This window comes from Cydia pomonella, chromosome 11 (genome assembly GCF_033807575.1).
Source record: "Cydia pomonella isolate Wapato2018A chromosome 11, ilCydPomo1, whole genome shotgun sequence".
Lineage (NCBI taxonomy): Eukaryota > Metazoa > Arthropoda > Insecta > Lepidoptera > Tortricidae > Cydia > Cydia pomonella.
The window spans coordinates 14,364,980-14,381,477 of NC_084713.1; the positions used below are offsets into that span (position 1 = coordinate 14,364,980).

At 41.2% G+C, this 16,498-nt stretch overlaps 2 protein-coding genes across 5 annotated transcripts in view; one reads left to right on the forward strand and one right to left on the reverse strand.

Moving 5' to 3' along the window:
• Window positions 1–5,248, forward strand: part of LOC133522951 (DNA mismatch repair protein Msh2) — a 43,657-nt gene extending 38,409 nt beyond the window's left edge. Inside the window, exons 15-16 of the mRNA XM_061858454.1 lie at window positions 949–1,174; window positions 4,980–5,248. Of these exons, the coding sequence (XP_061714438.1) occupies window positions 949–1,174; window positions 4,980–5,210 (457 nt within the window). The 3' untranslated portion in view covers window positions 5,211–5,248. The remainder of the gene's footprint in view (window positions 1–948; window positions 1,175–4,979) is intronic.
• A 953-nt stretch (window positions 5,249–6,201) lies between these two features.
• On the reverse strand, window positions 6,202–16,259 carry LOC133522942 (baculoviral IAP repeat-containing protein 3-like). 4 transcript variants are annotated; one of them, XM_061858439.1, is made up of 3 exons: window positions 15,850–16,259; window positions 14,864–15,022; window positions 6,202–8,893 (listed from the first exon to the last, which is right to left on the reverse strand). In XM_061858439.1, the coding sequence occupies exons 2-3, from the start codon at window positions 14,958–14,960 to the stop codon at window positions 7,830–7,832; spliced, it is 1,161 nt and encodes a 386-aa protein (XP_061714423.1). In that variant the 5' UTR covers window positions 14,961–15,022; window positions 15,850–16,259; the 3' UTR covers window positions 6,202–7,829. The 4 variants fall into 4 exon arrangements, with proteins under 4 accessions (XP_061714423.1, XP_061714424.1, XP_061714426.1 ...); XM_061858440.1 differs by lacking the exon at window positions 15,850–16,259 and adding an exon at window positions 15,750–15,827; XM_061858442.1 differs by lacking the exon at window positions 15,850–16,259 and adding an exon at window positions 14,269–14,658 and having other exon boundaries at window positions 14,864–14,980.
• Window positions 16,260–16,498: the final 239 nt, after the last annotated feature.

A 16,498-nucleotide genomic window follows, 5' to 3' on the forward strand; every position in this document is an offset into this window, starting at 1 on the left:
CATACGCTCCTGACAGTTAACAATATAGGGCATTTTGACCGAGACCAACAAATCTGTTGCATTCTCATCTATCTTTCATGGATTTCTAGCTCAGCTTCCCCTTGTTTTGACAGTGGTTTTCCTTCCTTAACATTTGCTTTGCCAGTAAATGGCATGACCTAATTAGTTAATTAGTATTGACAAGGTGGTCAAAATATTGTTGCTACTGTATATATAAAAAATCATAATTGTTGTCATATCATTAATTATATTATTTAAAAATAAAACAAATTGTATCAGAGAAGTCAATTAGGTCATTCACGTACAGTTAAATCAAAATCAAATACCTTACAAATTAACTTACATACAATAATAAAAAGGTGCTTTATCGTTCAAAAAGCAAACAACAACTTTTAAATCTTTCTTAACCTCGCAACTGTTGAATTGATTAGGCGAAGTTCTTCTAGATTAATCTCATTATGTTATTAAATAAATAATTAAATATGATAATATTACACAAATTGACTAAGTCCCACGGTAAGCTCAAGAAGGCTTGTGTTGTGGGTAGTCAGGCAACGATATAATATTTAAATACACAGAAAACATCCATGATTCAGGAACAAAAAATGTCTGTGCTCATTACACTAATAATTTTACATATTTTGTAAATGGTAACAATAGACCTTTATCTAATTCTGTCGGATGTCCGGTACTTGATTGGATGACCTTCGCTCCAGAAATAAATCCGAACATATTTTATACTTCAGATTCACGTCGTACGTGAAACGTTACATATGAAGGTCAATCATTGTTAGTACGAATTTACTTCATGAAGAACATACCAATAGTGTTTTATAGGTACTTAAAGCATATCTTTTCGTTTGACTCTTTCTCTTAACGAAAATGTGAGCTGCAAATACAATAAATATAAGCCAAATAAACTGTTATCAATGTCCATTCCCTTTCCAGGGAGCTAGCGACGAAATGTAAATGTTTCTGCCTCTTCGCGACCCACTACCACGAGCTGACCCGCCTGCCCAGCCTGCACCCCGCCGCGATAGTGAACTCGCACGCCGAGGCGGCCGTCGTCGGCCAGCAGCTGCTGCTGCTTCACAAGATCGCTCCCGGCCCGGCCACGCACTCCTTAGGGCTTCACGTGGCTAAGTTAGCTGATCTTCCTGACTCTATCATAGAGGTGAGACTTGTATAGCTATCTCACCTGTGTAATTGTGAACTCGCACGCCGAGGCGGCCGTCGTCGGCCAGCAGCTGCTGCTGCTTCACAAGATCGCTCCCGGCCCGGCCACGCACTCCTTAGGGCTTCACGTGGCTAAGTTAGCTGATCTTCCTGACTCTATCATAGAGGTGAGACTTGTATAGCTATCTCACCTGTGTAATTGTGAACTCGCACGCCGAGGCGGCCGTCGTCGGCCAGCAGCTGCTGCTGCTTCACAAGATCGCTCCCGGCCCGGCCACGCACTCCTTAGGGCTTCACGTGGCTAAGTTAGCTGATCTTCCTGACTCTATCATAGAGGTGAGACTTGTATAGCTATCTCACCTGTGTAATTGTGAACTCGCACGCCGAGGCGGCCGTCGTCGGCCAGCAGCTGCTGCTGCTTCACAAGATCGCTCCCGGCCCGGCCACGCACTCCTTAGGGCTTCACGTGGCTAAGTTAGCTGATCTTCCTGACTCTATCATAGAGGTGAGACTTGTATAGCTATCTCACCTGTGTAATTGTGAACTCGCACGCCGAGGCGGCCGTCGTCGGCCAGCAGCTGCTGCTGCTTCACAAGATCGCTCCCGGCCCGGCCACGCACTCCTTAGGGCTTCACGTGGCTAAGTTAGCTGATCTTCCTGACTCTATCATAGAGGTGAGACTTGTATAGCTATCTCACCTGTGTAATTGTGAACTCGCACGCCGAGGCGGCCGTCGTCGGCCAGCAGCTGCTGCTGCTTCACAAGATCGCTCCCGGCCCGGCCACGCACTCCTTAGGGCTTCACGTGGCTAAGTTAGCTGATCTTCCTGACTCTATCATAGAGGTGAGACTTGTATAGCTATCTCACCTGTGTAATTGTGAACTCGCACGCCGAGGCGGCCGTCGTCGGCCAGCAGCTGCTGCTGCTTCACAAGATCGCTCCCGGCCCGGCCACGCACTCCTTAGGGCTTCACGTGGCTAAGTTAGCTGATCTTCCTGACTCTATCATAGAGGTGAGACTTGTATAGCTATCTCACCTGTGTAATTGTGAACTCGAACGCCGAGGCGTCCGTGGTCAACAAACAGCTGCTGCCACTTCACAACTTGTGAACTCGCTCCCGGGCCGGCCACGCACTCCTTACCTTAGGGCTCCATGTGGCCAAGTTAGCTGATCTTCCTGACTCTATCATAGAGGTAAGCCTTGTATCTTACCTGTGTATCTTAAGAGGAATTTTCTCCCCCCGCGGACGCTCCTGCTGTGGAATGTGTTCCCTGCCGAGGTTTTCCCGAGTAGACAGTATGGGGTTCTTCAAAAATGGAGTGTACAGGTTTTTAAAGGGTTGCAGGCGTCCATAGGCTATGGTGACTGCTTACCATCAAGCGGGTTGTATGCTTGTTTGCCACCGACGTGGTATTAAAAAAAAAGATTGCTCCCGGGCCGGCCACGCACTTCATGTGGCTGTAAGTTGGCTAATCTACCAGACTATGATAGGTAAAGATCTCAGGATATATATGATAGGTATTTTCGGAACAGACCGGACGAAATAATACATTATTACAGAGGCCGGGAAAGGGCAATTCGTGGATTCGTCTTCTTTGTCGGACGACGCGAAGCCTATAGCTTGAAATGACGCTTACCGGGTCGTGTAGACGCAGCCCGCGGCTATACTAATTGGCTGTTTGCGTTTGTCTTAGTGGATATATGTTTTAAAAAAGTAAAAAACAATACAGTAATAATTTCCCTGGCGGACGGAAAATTATTACTGTATTGTTTTTAACTTTTTATACAAACTTTGTTTTTAATACGAGTTTGACCATAATGAAGAACTTCCCGTAATATTTTTGCTACAATAAGGTGAACATTTCCGAGCATATTGGAGAAAAGAGTCTTTATTACAAGGTTCACTAAAGTCGATTTGTATATAACTCATAAATGCTATGTCGCTGATCCTTCAGAAAACCATTATTTTTATGCTTCTGTTATGTTACGTCATAGCTACGATAAAATAAATAAAGTAGGTACCAACGGATAAATAAATCCATCCGTCAAATCGTCCTGTACCTGAAATAAAAAATACATAGGTCTCACTCAACACATCAGTTTTGGTCCCAAAACGCTTATTATTTTCGTAGTCGACATCTAGCATCGAGTAGCGGAACTCTCAGTACTGGTACTCGACAATAGATATAACAAAAAGTCTAATGCTCAACGATTTTCAGCTAATATTATAACCAGAGTAAGCATAGGAGTTGAAAATAGAGTTCCGGTTACTCTGGTTATAATATTAGCGGAAAATCGTTGAGCATTAGACTTTTTGTTTGCCGCGATATCTATTGTCGAGTAGCAGTACTGAGAGTTCCGCTACTGGACGCTAGATGTAGACTACGAAAATAATAGTATTTTTGGTAACAAAACCGTTGTATGGAGTGAGCACTCTTGGTCTTCTTAATTCTCTTTGGTACAACATAGGTGAAATACATTTGTTCACTCTTTCTTTAAATCACTCACTTTATATTATCGTATCCTCTTGACAATTCGTCATTAGCCATAAGCCTAATTATAAGGAAAATATTGACCTAATCATTACTAATCACAAATGTGTAATATGCTAATGAGATCGCCTAGTCACATACTCGTAAACGTCACCTACTTAGCTCACTGATAAGGGCGATAACAGTACAGAGCTGTTTCATTGTTCTTTCTGGCATTTTATATCATTGTTGCTTATTTGGAAGGACGCCAGGTACCTAATTGTCTAAGACAATCGTCGATTTATCTGACCAGTCATAACCCCTATTACGACGTTATAAGGACTTGTAATGGTTAGTCAACTGTGTTTATCTTTTAGTACCTGCTTTAGCCCGAGGCAGGTATGCTGATATTGTTTGTAGTCTTTAGACTCGCCTATTATTTTACGGTGAGGATTAAAATGAGCCACTGTCCATTCCACCTATATTTTGCACTACCTACCTACTGCAATTTTCATTTTATAAACCAAATGATTTTGAGTGTTAGACGGCCTCTCACTCTTGCGCTACTATTATCCAAAGGTTCCTAGCGATCTTGATCAGATCTTGGACCCGAGTACGTCCTTAAACTACGTGGAGGTATGGGCATTGTGAATGTCATCTCGCTTTGTGTGGTAGGGCACAGCACAGCGCCATTCCAGATCTAGAGCAGAGCCCAACTGGGGAAGTACCTCCACCTTACAGAAAACCGCAGCGAAATAACACTAGACTCTCTCTACTCATAGTGTTGTGTTCCTGACGGTGAGTAAGGTTGTCAGAGCTCAACGAGGGTGCGTAATGTTAGGTTCGGCAACGCGCATGTAACTCCTCTGGAGACTGCTGACCATCAGGCGTGCCGTATGCTTGTTTGCCACCGGCGTAATAAAAAAAAAAAGATCGCCAGTACACCTTATTGGGGGCTTTCTCGCGATTCATCTTTCGGTACGTGGTCGGCAATCAGTAGGTCTGCGCCTGCGTCGAGGCGCGGATACACTTGGAAGGGGCTGAAGTTCTGACGCCGCGCCTGATGGCTGCCTCAGCGGGTATCGGTTCTTTTAGGCTTGCAACCAACAATTATACGACGTGAAATGTTGTATATTTACGTAACTTCTGTGACTACACTCATCAAATCAATTTGTTGTCTTGATTCCGAAGACCGTCGTATTGGCCGGTGGCCAAAACAGTTATAGCGAAAAGTTTGTATCGAAAAAATATTTTAAATAAGATTTTTTTTTAGATGGTGGCCACTGTCTAATTGATAGGCATAATCAAATAATGGTATAATATTATTTTCAGTATGCTGAAACTAAACAAGCGCAACTGGAGACCAACTTATTCGAGGCAGCCAACTTAGAGGACCAAGAATCCGAGGCCGGACAGGCCCTGATCCTAGACTTCTTACGCAAGTGCAAACAGCTTGAAGCCTCCAACCCATCCAATGAAGACTTGGCCAGAGAAATAGGCGCTTTGAAGAAAGACTTGTTGAAGCAGGATAATAAATATCTACAAGCGCTTATGGCGAACTGATGCCATTTGATTTATTTTGAATAAAGTTTTTGATCACATTTTGCTGTTTTCTCTTAAGGCAAAAGCGGCGGCGACGGTCAACGGGAAGCGAGTTGTTTTTTACTTAAAATATAGTCGATCATGATTTTTCTTGCCAAATACACGAGTTTCTTATGTAAGGACGCTAAGCTCGAAGAATCTCGTACATGTACCGCCTGTTCTTATCTCTACGCGCGCGCATAATTGCTTTTATTTATATTGCTGTCCCGCTCGCACAGCGGCATTGACTGCCGACATTGCGAGACAGCAATTAAATTTTGCACAAAATTCTTCAATCTTAGCGTTTCTTCCTTTTTTTAGCGTAAGAAACTGTCGGTCGCTACTCACTTTTTCGTCGGCGGTCGAATAGTTGCCTTATTCTCAACTTAGGATTGAACACTGATTGCATCCCAACATTCCCAATTGAAATTGAACTATACAGGTTCACAATTTATTTGCAGCTGGTTTGCAATCCGTTTGTCTGACTGCCTTTAGCTCTTTTCCAATGGCACGCTTTAGAAGCCCGAGGTCGGGTTGACCTTAGGTCCTTGCCACACTTGACGGAAATTCTGTCGCCGAACTTCCGCGGCGGAACGCCAATACATGTTATTGCATATAAAATACAAATAGCGGGCACACTTCGCGGAAGATCGGTCGAACGACCGGCGGAACTTCGCACTTCGCGGAAGTTCGGCGACAGAATTTCCGTCAAGTGTGGCAAGGACCTTAATCCCAAGAATTCATGTAGCACTAGTATTTATGAAAGTATCATTAACCCATTCAGCGCTAACCACGACACGTTGTCCCTTTGCCTCTATGAATCATTTCCGCTACATACCGGGAAATCCATGTTATCGGCTACGCCGTAGCTCCGAGATGAATGTGTTAATCTGACTTTTAAAACCTGAGGGAGAAAACTAAGCCCTCTGGAGTTTAAGTAGTCTTATCCAAGGTAAATCAACAGAAACAACTATTTGATTGAACAATTTTATTATAACATTAATTAACATTACTCAATATAGTAATTAAGATGAAAAAAACTCTTACCTTGTCTAATGGTTGAGACCAGTGCTCAATAATTTAATCTTTTTCAGTGCTCTTCTACTGACTAATGTCCAGTAGCAAATACATTTTTAGCTTTAAGTTATATGCTGTAATTTTTTATTTTGTCATAAAATAACCAGCTATTTTAGAAAATTATACCTAACATATGTATTTGCAACTGGATTTTATTTTGAAATTAATAATTATACATTATTGTGTTTTTAATTTCAAATGTAAGTTATGGTATAATCTGATGCTGATATTAGATCAGGTATTTTGTTATACCTTTGCTAATTGGATGAAATACCTAAAATTCAATATTTATATGGAGGAGCACTTCGAAACGCGGAACTTTAAGGGCCTCCGCTAGCTGGCGCGGGTGCACGGAGCGGACGAGCGGGTTAACAAAAAATAGTATGAGCAACGCTAACTGAAGCGGACGCGTGCGGCGGATTTCACCTACAAATAGCACCCGCGTGCGTACGCACGCGGCGGGCGTCCGCGTCAGCTAGCGGAGGCCCTAAGCGGCATTCAACTCTCTGGATTTTGTAGAGGAAGCAACATTACGTATTTCGCGTTTCAAATTGGTCCCTCAGATCCCTATTTATTATTAACACAATGTCGTTTTATCATCGAAAAGAAATTATTCAATATATATGTTTAGTTATTTGCTTATCATTATGTCTACCTAATACTTTGTTTTGACATTAATTAGTAAATTATTGTCAAAATAGAAGCATATTTACAGGAACAATAATAGGTTAACTATTTTTCATTAAACAATAGTCTTAATAAGCGTTTCCAACTGAAAATACTAAGGGGTATCTATAATCAAGGACTTAATATAAAAAAATTACAAAAAAAAAATCACTGTCTCAAATTAATCATACATAAAATAATCATTTTTAAATGCAATAAATGAAGTCACTTTTTTACACTATTATATTTGATGACCACCAGTTACTGGTTTGTTATTTGGCCATATTTAGGCTTGCTGAACGTTATTCACAAGGCCCCAGTAGCATAAATATATTTCAAAAGACTAGTCGGTGAACATATTATTTGACAGTCCAAACTTTCACAACAGAAAGGCACGCGACATCATTTATAGCATATAGAATTTCATTTGAACTGGTGGGACAAAATGATAAGCTAAAATTGTTATTTACATTGAATTTACATGTCAAAATTTTTTACAATAAATAATTTAAAATCATTCAACATTTACAATACGCCAGCGATTCGTCGTCGGACCGGAGACGTTCGTCCTCCCGCCGTCGATTTAAATTAAAAATCACAGCACATCGCGTCGACTCTTAGGGCCGGTCGCACCAAACCGTCTAACTTCATCATAGTTCGTCAGAATTTGCACGTATGAAAAGTTTGCAGGAATGACAACTGCCACCGCAATTTGTAAGGTCGTTAAGTTAGATCGATCGATCGATCGGCGTGGTGCCACCCGCCCTCAGAATGCTTGGAAGCGTATCCCGCGGCGCGGTTCAGGACGCCGCTACGACAGGTGGCGGTTGACTAGATCCGAGCCTCGCGGGGCTCCACTCACGAGTAGTACAGGCGCACGGCGCTCGTGAACGTCCGCCGGCACATGGGGCACTTGTCCGTGGCCAGCGCGCACTTGGCGCACGCCACCACGTGCCCGCACGGCACGAAGCACACGTTGCGCTCGTTCTCGTAACAGATTTTACACAGTTTTGAGTCTTCGACTTCCGATTTTTCGTCTTCGCTTTTCGTAGGGGCGACCGGCTCCGGTTTGGGCGCGGATATCGTTTCGGGGACGACGCACGCCTCCGATATAACTTTCTGGACGTAATCCCGGCCCTTGACGAGTTGGACGTACGCGCACCGGTCGAACCACCGCGCGTGCTGCTCCCACGGGACGTCGTCCTCCTCCCAGTCCTTGAGGCCGCCGTCGCAGTAGAAGCACTTGGTCTTGTCGCTCTGGCCGGTGTAGTAGAAGCCGGCCTCGGCGAGCTCCTCGGGCTTCTGCTTCATGCTCTTGGGCCAGTCCTTGAAGGTGCGGAGGCGGGCGGCCTCGGTGGCGTAGCGCGGGTGCACGGGGCCCGGCATGCACACGCTGGCGCCCGTGGGCGGCGCGCGCACGCCGCACTCGTCCTGCCCGTCCGTGGCCACGGGGTTGGCGGGCAGCGTGCCGGCCACCGCCTGCTTCCGCAGGAACGGGCACTGGGGCGCCCACTTCTGGTGGTCTCGAGCGGGGTCGTCGCCCTCCACCCACCGCATGATTTCGACTTTACAGAACGCGCATCGGACCTCGTCGCTGCGGCCGAGGTAGTAGAATCCGTTGCTGGCGAGAGTTTGGGGGCTTATGAAGGTCAGGGGCCAACTGTCGAAGGTTTTGAGTCGGTTCTCCTCGCGGTGCATGTCGGCGGCGAGCACGTGGTTGTTGTCGGGCTTGTCGACGGCGAGCGGGAGGGCGGGCAGCGTGGGCGTGGTGGGCGACGAGCTCAGCGAGCTGCCGCGCGAGCCGCCGGGCTCGTAGGCGGAGCATGGCGCGGGCAGTGTCAGCACCGGCTCCACCAGAGGTCGCGTCTTCGCGGTCGCGGGCGCGTTTTTAAATAACGCAGTGCCTGTCGCTACTGATGACACTGAAAATAAAAGAAAACAACATTTTAAATGACTGTTTCTACTATAATATTGTGTACATAAAAGGTTTAGTCAATGATTTGCCAATGTCAAAAACACCTAATGTGGTATTTAAGGTAAACATTTATCCATAACCCAAACTACCTAACATGGCAACGTCAATTTAACTTGAGCATATTCAAACCAACCCTCACACTATATAAAATAAAGCCTATTTTGCTCTCATATTTCGCGTAGGTTTTTTTTTTTGGACACTGGGTCTAAGTGTATTTGAACGCGATACTGTCTCATGTTATATGATACTAACATGAAAGGCACCAAAGCAGCTGTCTATGTGTGCAGAATAGAAACTAGCCCGTGCTCGCGTCCAGAAACAGTTCTCACAACAAGTTCTCGCTGCGTCACCGGCATTCCGCAGCGCAGCCTCCCCCGAGTGCACTCAGTGCGCATGCACTCAACGCACGCAATCAATTTTTCTTTACCCTCCGTACGGGTACGGACATCTGGACTAAACTACTATGTTTACGTTATCTGTCAACATAGTTTATTTTATTTATTACTTTATACAATTTTTATACTTGACAAAACTTTAATTCAAGTTTCGTCAAATCGGTTCTAAGTCGAAGTAGTAATATTTCTCAGAGGTTGAATGACTTGCAATTTTAAACTACTGCCAAAAATATGAGTATATTGTGTTTAGGTTTCATGCTTGTAAATATGCTTGTAAGTATGAGAGTTTTTTTTCTCTGACGTAGAAACCATCAGATAACTAAGTAAGTCATTGATAAACTAAATACAAATGCTGTCGACGATTAAGTAGCAGATATTAAACCTGTTTGATATAATTTTGTAACAAATACAGTTAGGAATTCCACAGTAATTGTGTTGTACCTATGGAAATGGTAAAGTACCTATCACTAAGTACGACATTACCTTGCAAAATTCCAATGACGCAGGATAAAACCCATATAAATGTTTATTCGGAAATACCTACATTTGCACAGTGGTTCATTTGCGCAGTATTTCTTGTCAAAAATTAACAAACCTACAGCTGTATCAAGTACCAAACTATGGTGGATCGATAACCTTATCAACAACAAAAACGTGATTACTCTGTGATGTTCGTTTTTTAGCAATTAAAATTATAATTAACACATTATCAACAAAATGTTAATGATGTTTCATTTTATAGCATTGTTTACAATCAGCATTTAAATACTTCGTATTGATTGTTGAAAAGTTTTTACTGTGTTGGACAACTATGAAACCATGCTCTGTTGTATATTAGAGTATGTATATGTTTTAACGCATCTATTAAAACATATACATACGTTTAATAAAATAGGTTTGCAGCTCAATATTATTTATAAAGAAAAACGTAGTAACAAATGCGTAGCGTACAACTAAGTAGTACGCAACAAAATAATGGCCGAAAAAATCAATAGAAGATATTTACCATTTCTGTGCTTGGAGTCAACTAACATAGGCATTTTGATGAAAACAATGTACTTGTAACTTTAATCACGTAACACTCAAATAACACATTGCCTTAAATTGCTTCACAATTTGGAAAAAATAATCTTTTTTGATTTCAGCGTGCGGTAATGGCGTATGACGGGAATCAAGCATCGTTGGCTACTCGCTTTGTGCCTGGTGGGGCGATATGGTGCTGCAATGACCCCCTCTGCGCATGCGTACAAATTTAAAGAGGGTTCCATTTCGCCTACGAGGGGTGCACAGCTGTGCGGGCTACTATAATTATAAGTATATATTTATTGTTACACTTCCAAACATGACATTCGGCAAATGTGAACTATTCGTAGTGATGTTGTTCGTAGTCCACGCATTGCATATAGCTGTAGAGTTCGAAAGTTATTTATCATTTTACTGAAAGTATCTTAGTAGCTCATGGGAAATTAAACCGACATACTGTTAGCGAAACAAGCGGACAAACACATTTGGACGGTAAAATGTACACTTAGCTAATAATGTCTGGGCGACAGTTTATGACGAGGAATGCCTTGATACACGAACTGGTGTTCATTGTACGCCGGCTACGTCTATAGCGACTATACTATAAGTGTGAGCGGGAAGGGACGCTCTGTGGGAGAGTTGTAAAGTTCTCAATCAGGCTTGCGTCTGGAGCGACGTTGCCGGGCCGCACACAGGCGACCGGGTTTCATTCATATTTGAGACGCGACGTTGCCGTCTCCGGCGGAAACCGCGTAAAAAAGGGCCTGAGGAATGTGGCGGTACTGCTGAGCGGCTCTAATGCCGAATAAAAAGTGGCAGGAATGCGGACAGTACTTAAGTCCAAGTACTTGCGTGAGTAGAAAATTTGGGTTCACGTATTGTAATGACCAAACTAGTGATACGAATTATATTTGCTATGTGGAGTAATTATTCTAGTTAGTGGCATGCAATTTGTAATTTTAAACTGTGGGCTTAGTCGACGGGGTGTTTGCAAATTTTCTTATTTCAACTACCCACATTGCGACGTGGCGAATGAGCATTGTATTTTAAAAAAATGCATTCGTCCTTATTCTCCGAATTTCGAATTTATTTGCACTGAGAGCGAATGAAATTCAGCATTGTAGCTATAAGAGAGCGGCGAGAGGCGGCGCCCTGAGAGTAAGCAGCGTGGGGACGGGGACGGGGCCGCGTTCTCATGACTTTGGGTGGTCGGCGCTCGGCTTTCGAATTCCATTCCCTCGCCTGTAGCGCCTACGCACGCAGTCTAGGTATTATATATAGGTACTATTACATTACTATGAGGATTATAAAAAGATGTAGAAATGCTTTAAGAAACAAAAGGTTACTTGGGAGATGTTTCATTATTTTAACTGCCCGCTATTGATATATTCAATATAAAGAAAATAATTCCAGCATTGGTAAACACATTCATAATCATCTACTAGGTATACAGTAGACATCAATGACGGGTGTTCAAACAAAGAATGGTCGAGCTATGAAGTTATTTCTGGTTGAACTGAAAAACTCATGAATGAATTTTTACAGTGCCGGTTTTGTTTACGCATCATAAAAGATGAAAAAATAAATGAAAGGATAGAAGCGGAAATGGTGTCAGCTGAAGTGAACATCCGCCAGATGGTGCATATGCAAGGCGCGTTTATACCAAGAGGGCCGTCGTAATAAAACAAATTGAATGAAAACCCAACTAAACCTTAGTAAGACAAGCTATCTTCGAGTTCATCAAACAAAGGGAAGATTTCATTATAAAAGGAACGACTCGCTCGTGAAATGAGATATGGGCGCGTGTGCAAATTTTAATGAGCAAAATGGGATTCTCAGTTGTTTCGTATAATCTCACGTTCAGAAGAGGGCCCTATAATGAAAGCCGCCAGCGCCGACCAGACAGCAGACCGCTCGTATATTGTAAGTACTCGCGTTCAGCCGCGGGGTAACTACATTCCACAGCGGAGTTAACTAAAGGCCGCTCCCACCGACAAAAAAAGCGCTGCGAGTTATTTGATAAGTTTTTTGTAATAATATATTGAAGTAGGTACCTACCTATGGTAAGAAAGTGATATAAGCAATCGATTTTAATAATTATAATTAAATCTAATTAGGTGGCATTCTGTAACTATTTTGTCCACATATTTCATACCTGAGAACCAGTGTGCATTGCAAATATGTCATCAAATTCAAATACCATCGTATGTTTGTAACTATGCATATTAACACCTACATATTTTGGTACCTGATGTATAAATGACTTGTTTGACTGCTGAATAATGTACCTAAGCTTTATTATGTTTTCTTTAATAATCAATAACATACTCATACCTAAACTGTAAAGTAGTTGACTGAAAGAATATTATGAACCTGTAGGCATAAACAGGGCAAAAATTTAAATACTCAGGCAAAGATCCATATTTGATCTGTCCTTTAACTACCATTTAGATCTAGATATATTATTTGTAATGATGTATTTGTACACATAGGTATTTACCTAGACATGTACTCGCATTTCCTGTGTACCTTGAAATGTCTTTTATTAATTGTTTACCAAACAATCATGATGGTATATAGTGATCTTATTGTTTGTAGGGCAATCTAGTTGTTTATTTACTAGTCCATGTACAGACAATGCAGTGTTATGAAGCACTAACAGAGGGCGCTACTAGTAATGTTTCTACCATTATCAGCTACAAATGGAATAATACTGAAAATTAAGTGTACTAAAGGAAATAATGGACTACTATTATGCTCTAACTTTATTTATGTATGTGCCCTTTCGAAGCAGAACTCGGGGAAGGAAGGAAGGTATTATATTTATCCTGTTGTAGGTATAGCAGACTTAGAGTTTCCTTGTTGCTACCATGGATAACTTATACATATAACTTTAAGTTTTGAATAGACAGAATGTTTTTGTAAGCCAGTTCTATGTAAGTACTTGCCTAATTGGTGAGGTCATGCACCAATCCAACAGCTAGAGGCTCCTTTTGGGTTTGCCTCACAGCCAAGGCCGCTACCAAAAAAAACGAATAGAATAACTAGTGTTTCTCTCTTCTTGTGTTGGTTTTTACGTCTATTAGTGTTCAATATTTGAAATGTTTTAAAATAAAAGCAAGTCTTATAAAAAGGGTTTATATTGTCAAAGAACACTTTAAAGTTTATACTGATAGGCACATATTCAACAAGTCAATGATAAAATGACAGATAATAGACCTTATCTATAGATTTCTTTGAATTTTATTGATACTACATATGTTATTTTATACACTCCTTAGATTATTCTATGACTTGATCACTAACTTTCCTGTTACAGTAAAATTCCTAGTATATTTCATTAATAAATAACAAGTTGGAATTACATTATAAATACTGCTTATTTATTTAAGTAGATGTAGCAATGCAAATTGAATTTACGTTAAGAATATAAATTTGTAAGCAAGTGATGTCATGGCCTTTTAAACTTCCCCAATAGCAGACATCATTCAGTTGCGTGATAACAGCTGCTTGGAGACCTGTGCCACATGTTCCCATACTAAAGAACTATTACTTATACTTTTTATTGATTTTTGTTTAGAGTCTACTTTGACAGAATTGCTTCATCAAGCTATACTTTCAACTCGTGTCGGTGAAGAAGCTTCTAATATCCCGGACTAAAAATAAACCCAGGGAATGCGAGCAAACGTTGCTATTTGGGGTAGATGTACAAATAAAATCACCCAGAAGTAAGGTTAAACGTCCGACATAAAATGTTGATTAATGTCCAACATTGCTCGCTGACGTAGCGTACAAACATTCCGCAATAAAGAGGCAAAGTGCTTGTACATAAGAAATTCGAGGTTGCCTTCGTTTCGTTCCGCACATATGGAAAGGTTATGTAAGTAAAAAACATTTTATTCACCTCTCACGGCTTCCATATTATAAATTCCAATTAAGCGTAAGATCCGCTGAACAGCATCTATCCCAATTGTATCCACTAGCAAAATAAGTTTGCTGTCCTTAGTCCGCACTCACACTTCACACCGAAAACGTAAACAATAATAACACACACTTCTTACATGAGCGCGAATCTCATCGCTACTGACTGTTTGACGTCGGAGCAGGAGGAATGACGTTGTGACGTTGGTTAGGTTTGGTTGGTGTGTGGTGACTTCGTTCCGCAAGCGCCACGATAGCACTACATCGCACTCGCTCGCACTCGCTGTCTATAGTTGACGCTGTTCGACAGTATTTGTCGCGCGATTGCCCGCCCGCTTTCAGCAATAACTTTTTTCGGTTATGGCAATAATACCTATTTATTATACATAAAGGAAATTTATTATACAAAAGAAATTGGCATTCCAAGTCTAAATCGTCATAACAACAAATTTAATTATCTTATCTATTAGTTCATGGTTTAATATGAATAATTTATTAGGAGGTTATTGTTGATTATTAAACTGTGACAAAAATATTGAAGACTCGGAGCATTTATATTTATTTGGTAATAAACTCACCAGACGAAAATTTTGCGTCCCTGCTGCTGGAAGCCACAGAGTCGGAGGAGGCGGCGGCTGCACCTCTTGCATCTTTTGGGGATGTTTTTTCTGCCATACTTTTACAATCAATTTCGGCATATTTTTGTTTTTGTACCCATGTTCATATCCGGTAATATTCTGAAAATAATAATAAAAAATCTTATGATAAAGTACCTATCTACAAGTAGCCGCCGCCATACACACGTAGTTACACTCTCATTTTATAACAACATGCTAAAATAACATGAAACTTGGTACGAGGATTAAAGTTTTAATTGCTAGAAATTGTAATACAAATAATATACAGCGAGCGATTTATATAAAAAAATGATAATCGCTATAGGTATTTCATTTGTGTTGCGATTTCTAGAATCGAAAACTAATTTCAGGCATAGATACATGTTAACTTCAATATTCATGCCGAGTTTCATGTTACTCCAGCATGTCTTTATTAAATGAGATGAGAGCGTAACTTATATTGTATGAAAAGGTAAAGGCGGCTTTGTACTGGCGACTCTGAAAGTTAAATACAAAAAGAAAAATCTCTGAACAGGCACGTGTTGTGTAAATTAGTATGAAACCTCCAGAATTTGACATTATTGTGACACATTATTTTTTTACTTTTAAAATTCGAAAAAGGAATTGGATAACTTCCCTTGCGTATAGTGTGTAGGCAAATCCCAACACCGTTAATCATGAAGGTGGTAAACATATTAAAAAACATTGCATACGTATGGATTATCAGATAAAAAGTTGCGCCACGCTGATTAGTAGTTAGTAGATACTTTATAAGCAGGTATCGTGTTATTATTTTCTTATTAGATCATCAACGTATCTACCCAGCCATACAATACAACACTTCTACCTATTTAAATGAAAAGTCAAATCCAAAGTGCGGTGATCACTCGATCAGCTGATAATGCTGATATGAATAAATGGAAGCATAGACAAGATTTATATTTTACCTGCAGCACGTTGGTGCAGTCACTAGATGCTGGCGCCGACTGAAATGATTCTATTGGCTGGTGCTGCGCTTGACATAGGTACGGTTTAAGATAAGTACCTAATTCACGTGTATCATGGACTGCTCACCGTGTTGTGGGTGTGACATGACGTGATCATCTATTACACAATCATAAACGCAAGGATAAATGACGTAGTTGATCATACCTACTTGATGCTGTTTCATTAACACTAGAGATTAGGTGAGGTGAGGTGTAGAAGTAGCTAACTAGGGCTATAAAACGAAAAAAAAAACCATTTCGCTTTCGCATAGGCAATTCATCGGCCAGAGCCGTTAGGCGAGGGCCAATAGGGACCATAGGTATAAAGTAATCTATATCACTTCTGAGGACCCATTTCCGCGAAAATCTTAATTTCGTTATCTGCATCTCTGTTGCTCTTGCATATTAGAGCAAAGGAGAGGCATATAACGAAATTTTCGCGATATTTGTTTTTTAACAAAAACTTCTGATAAGAAACCTGTAAACAATAACTACACACATAGACGGGTACTTCTTAAGTTTTTCAACTATACGGGCTGATGCATAAGGTTTTGTCAATTCAATTAAAACTCGAGGCAGATGCCAACCGTCAGCTGTTGGGAATTAGATC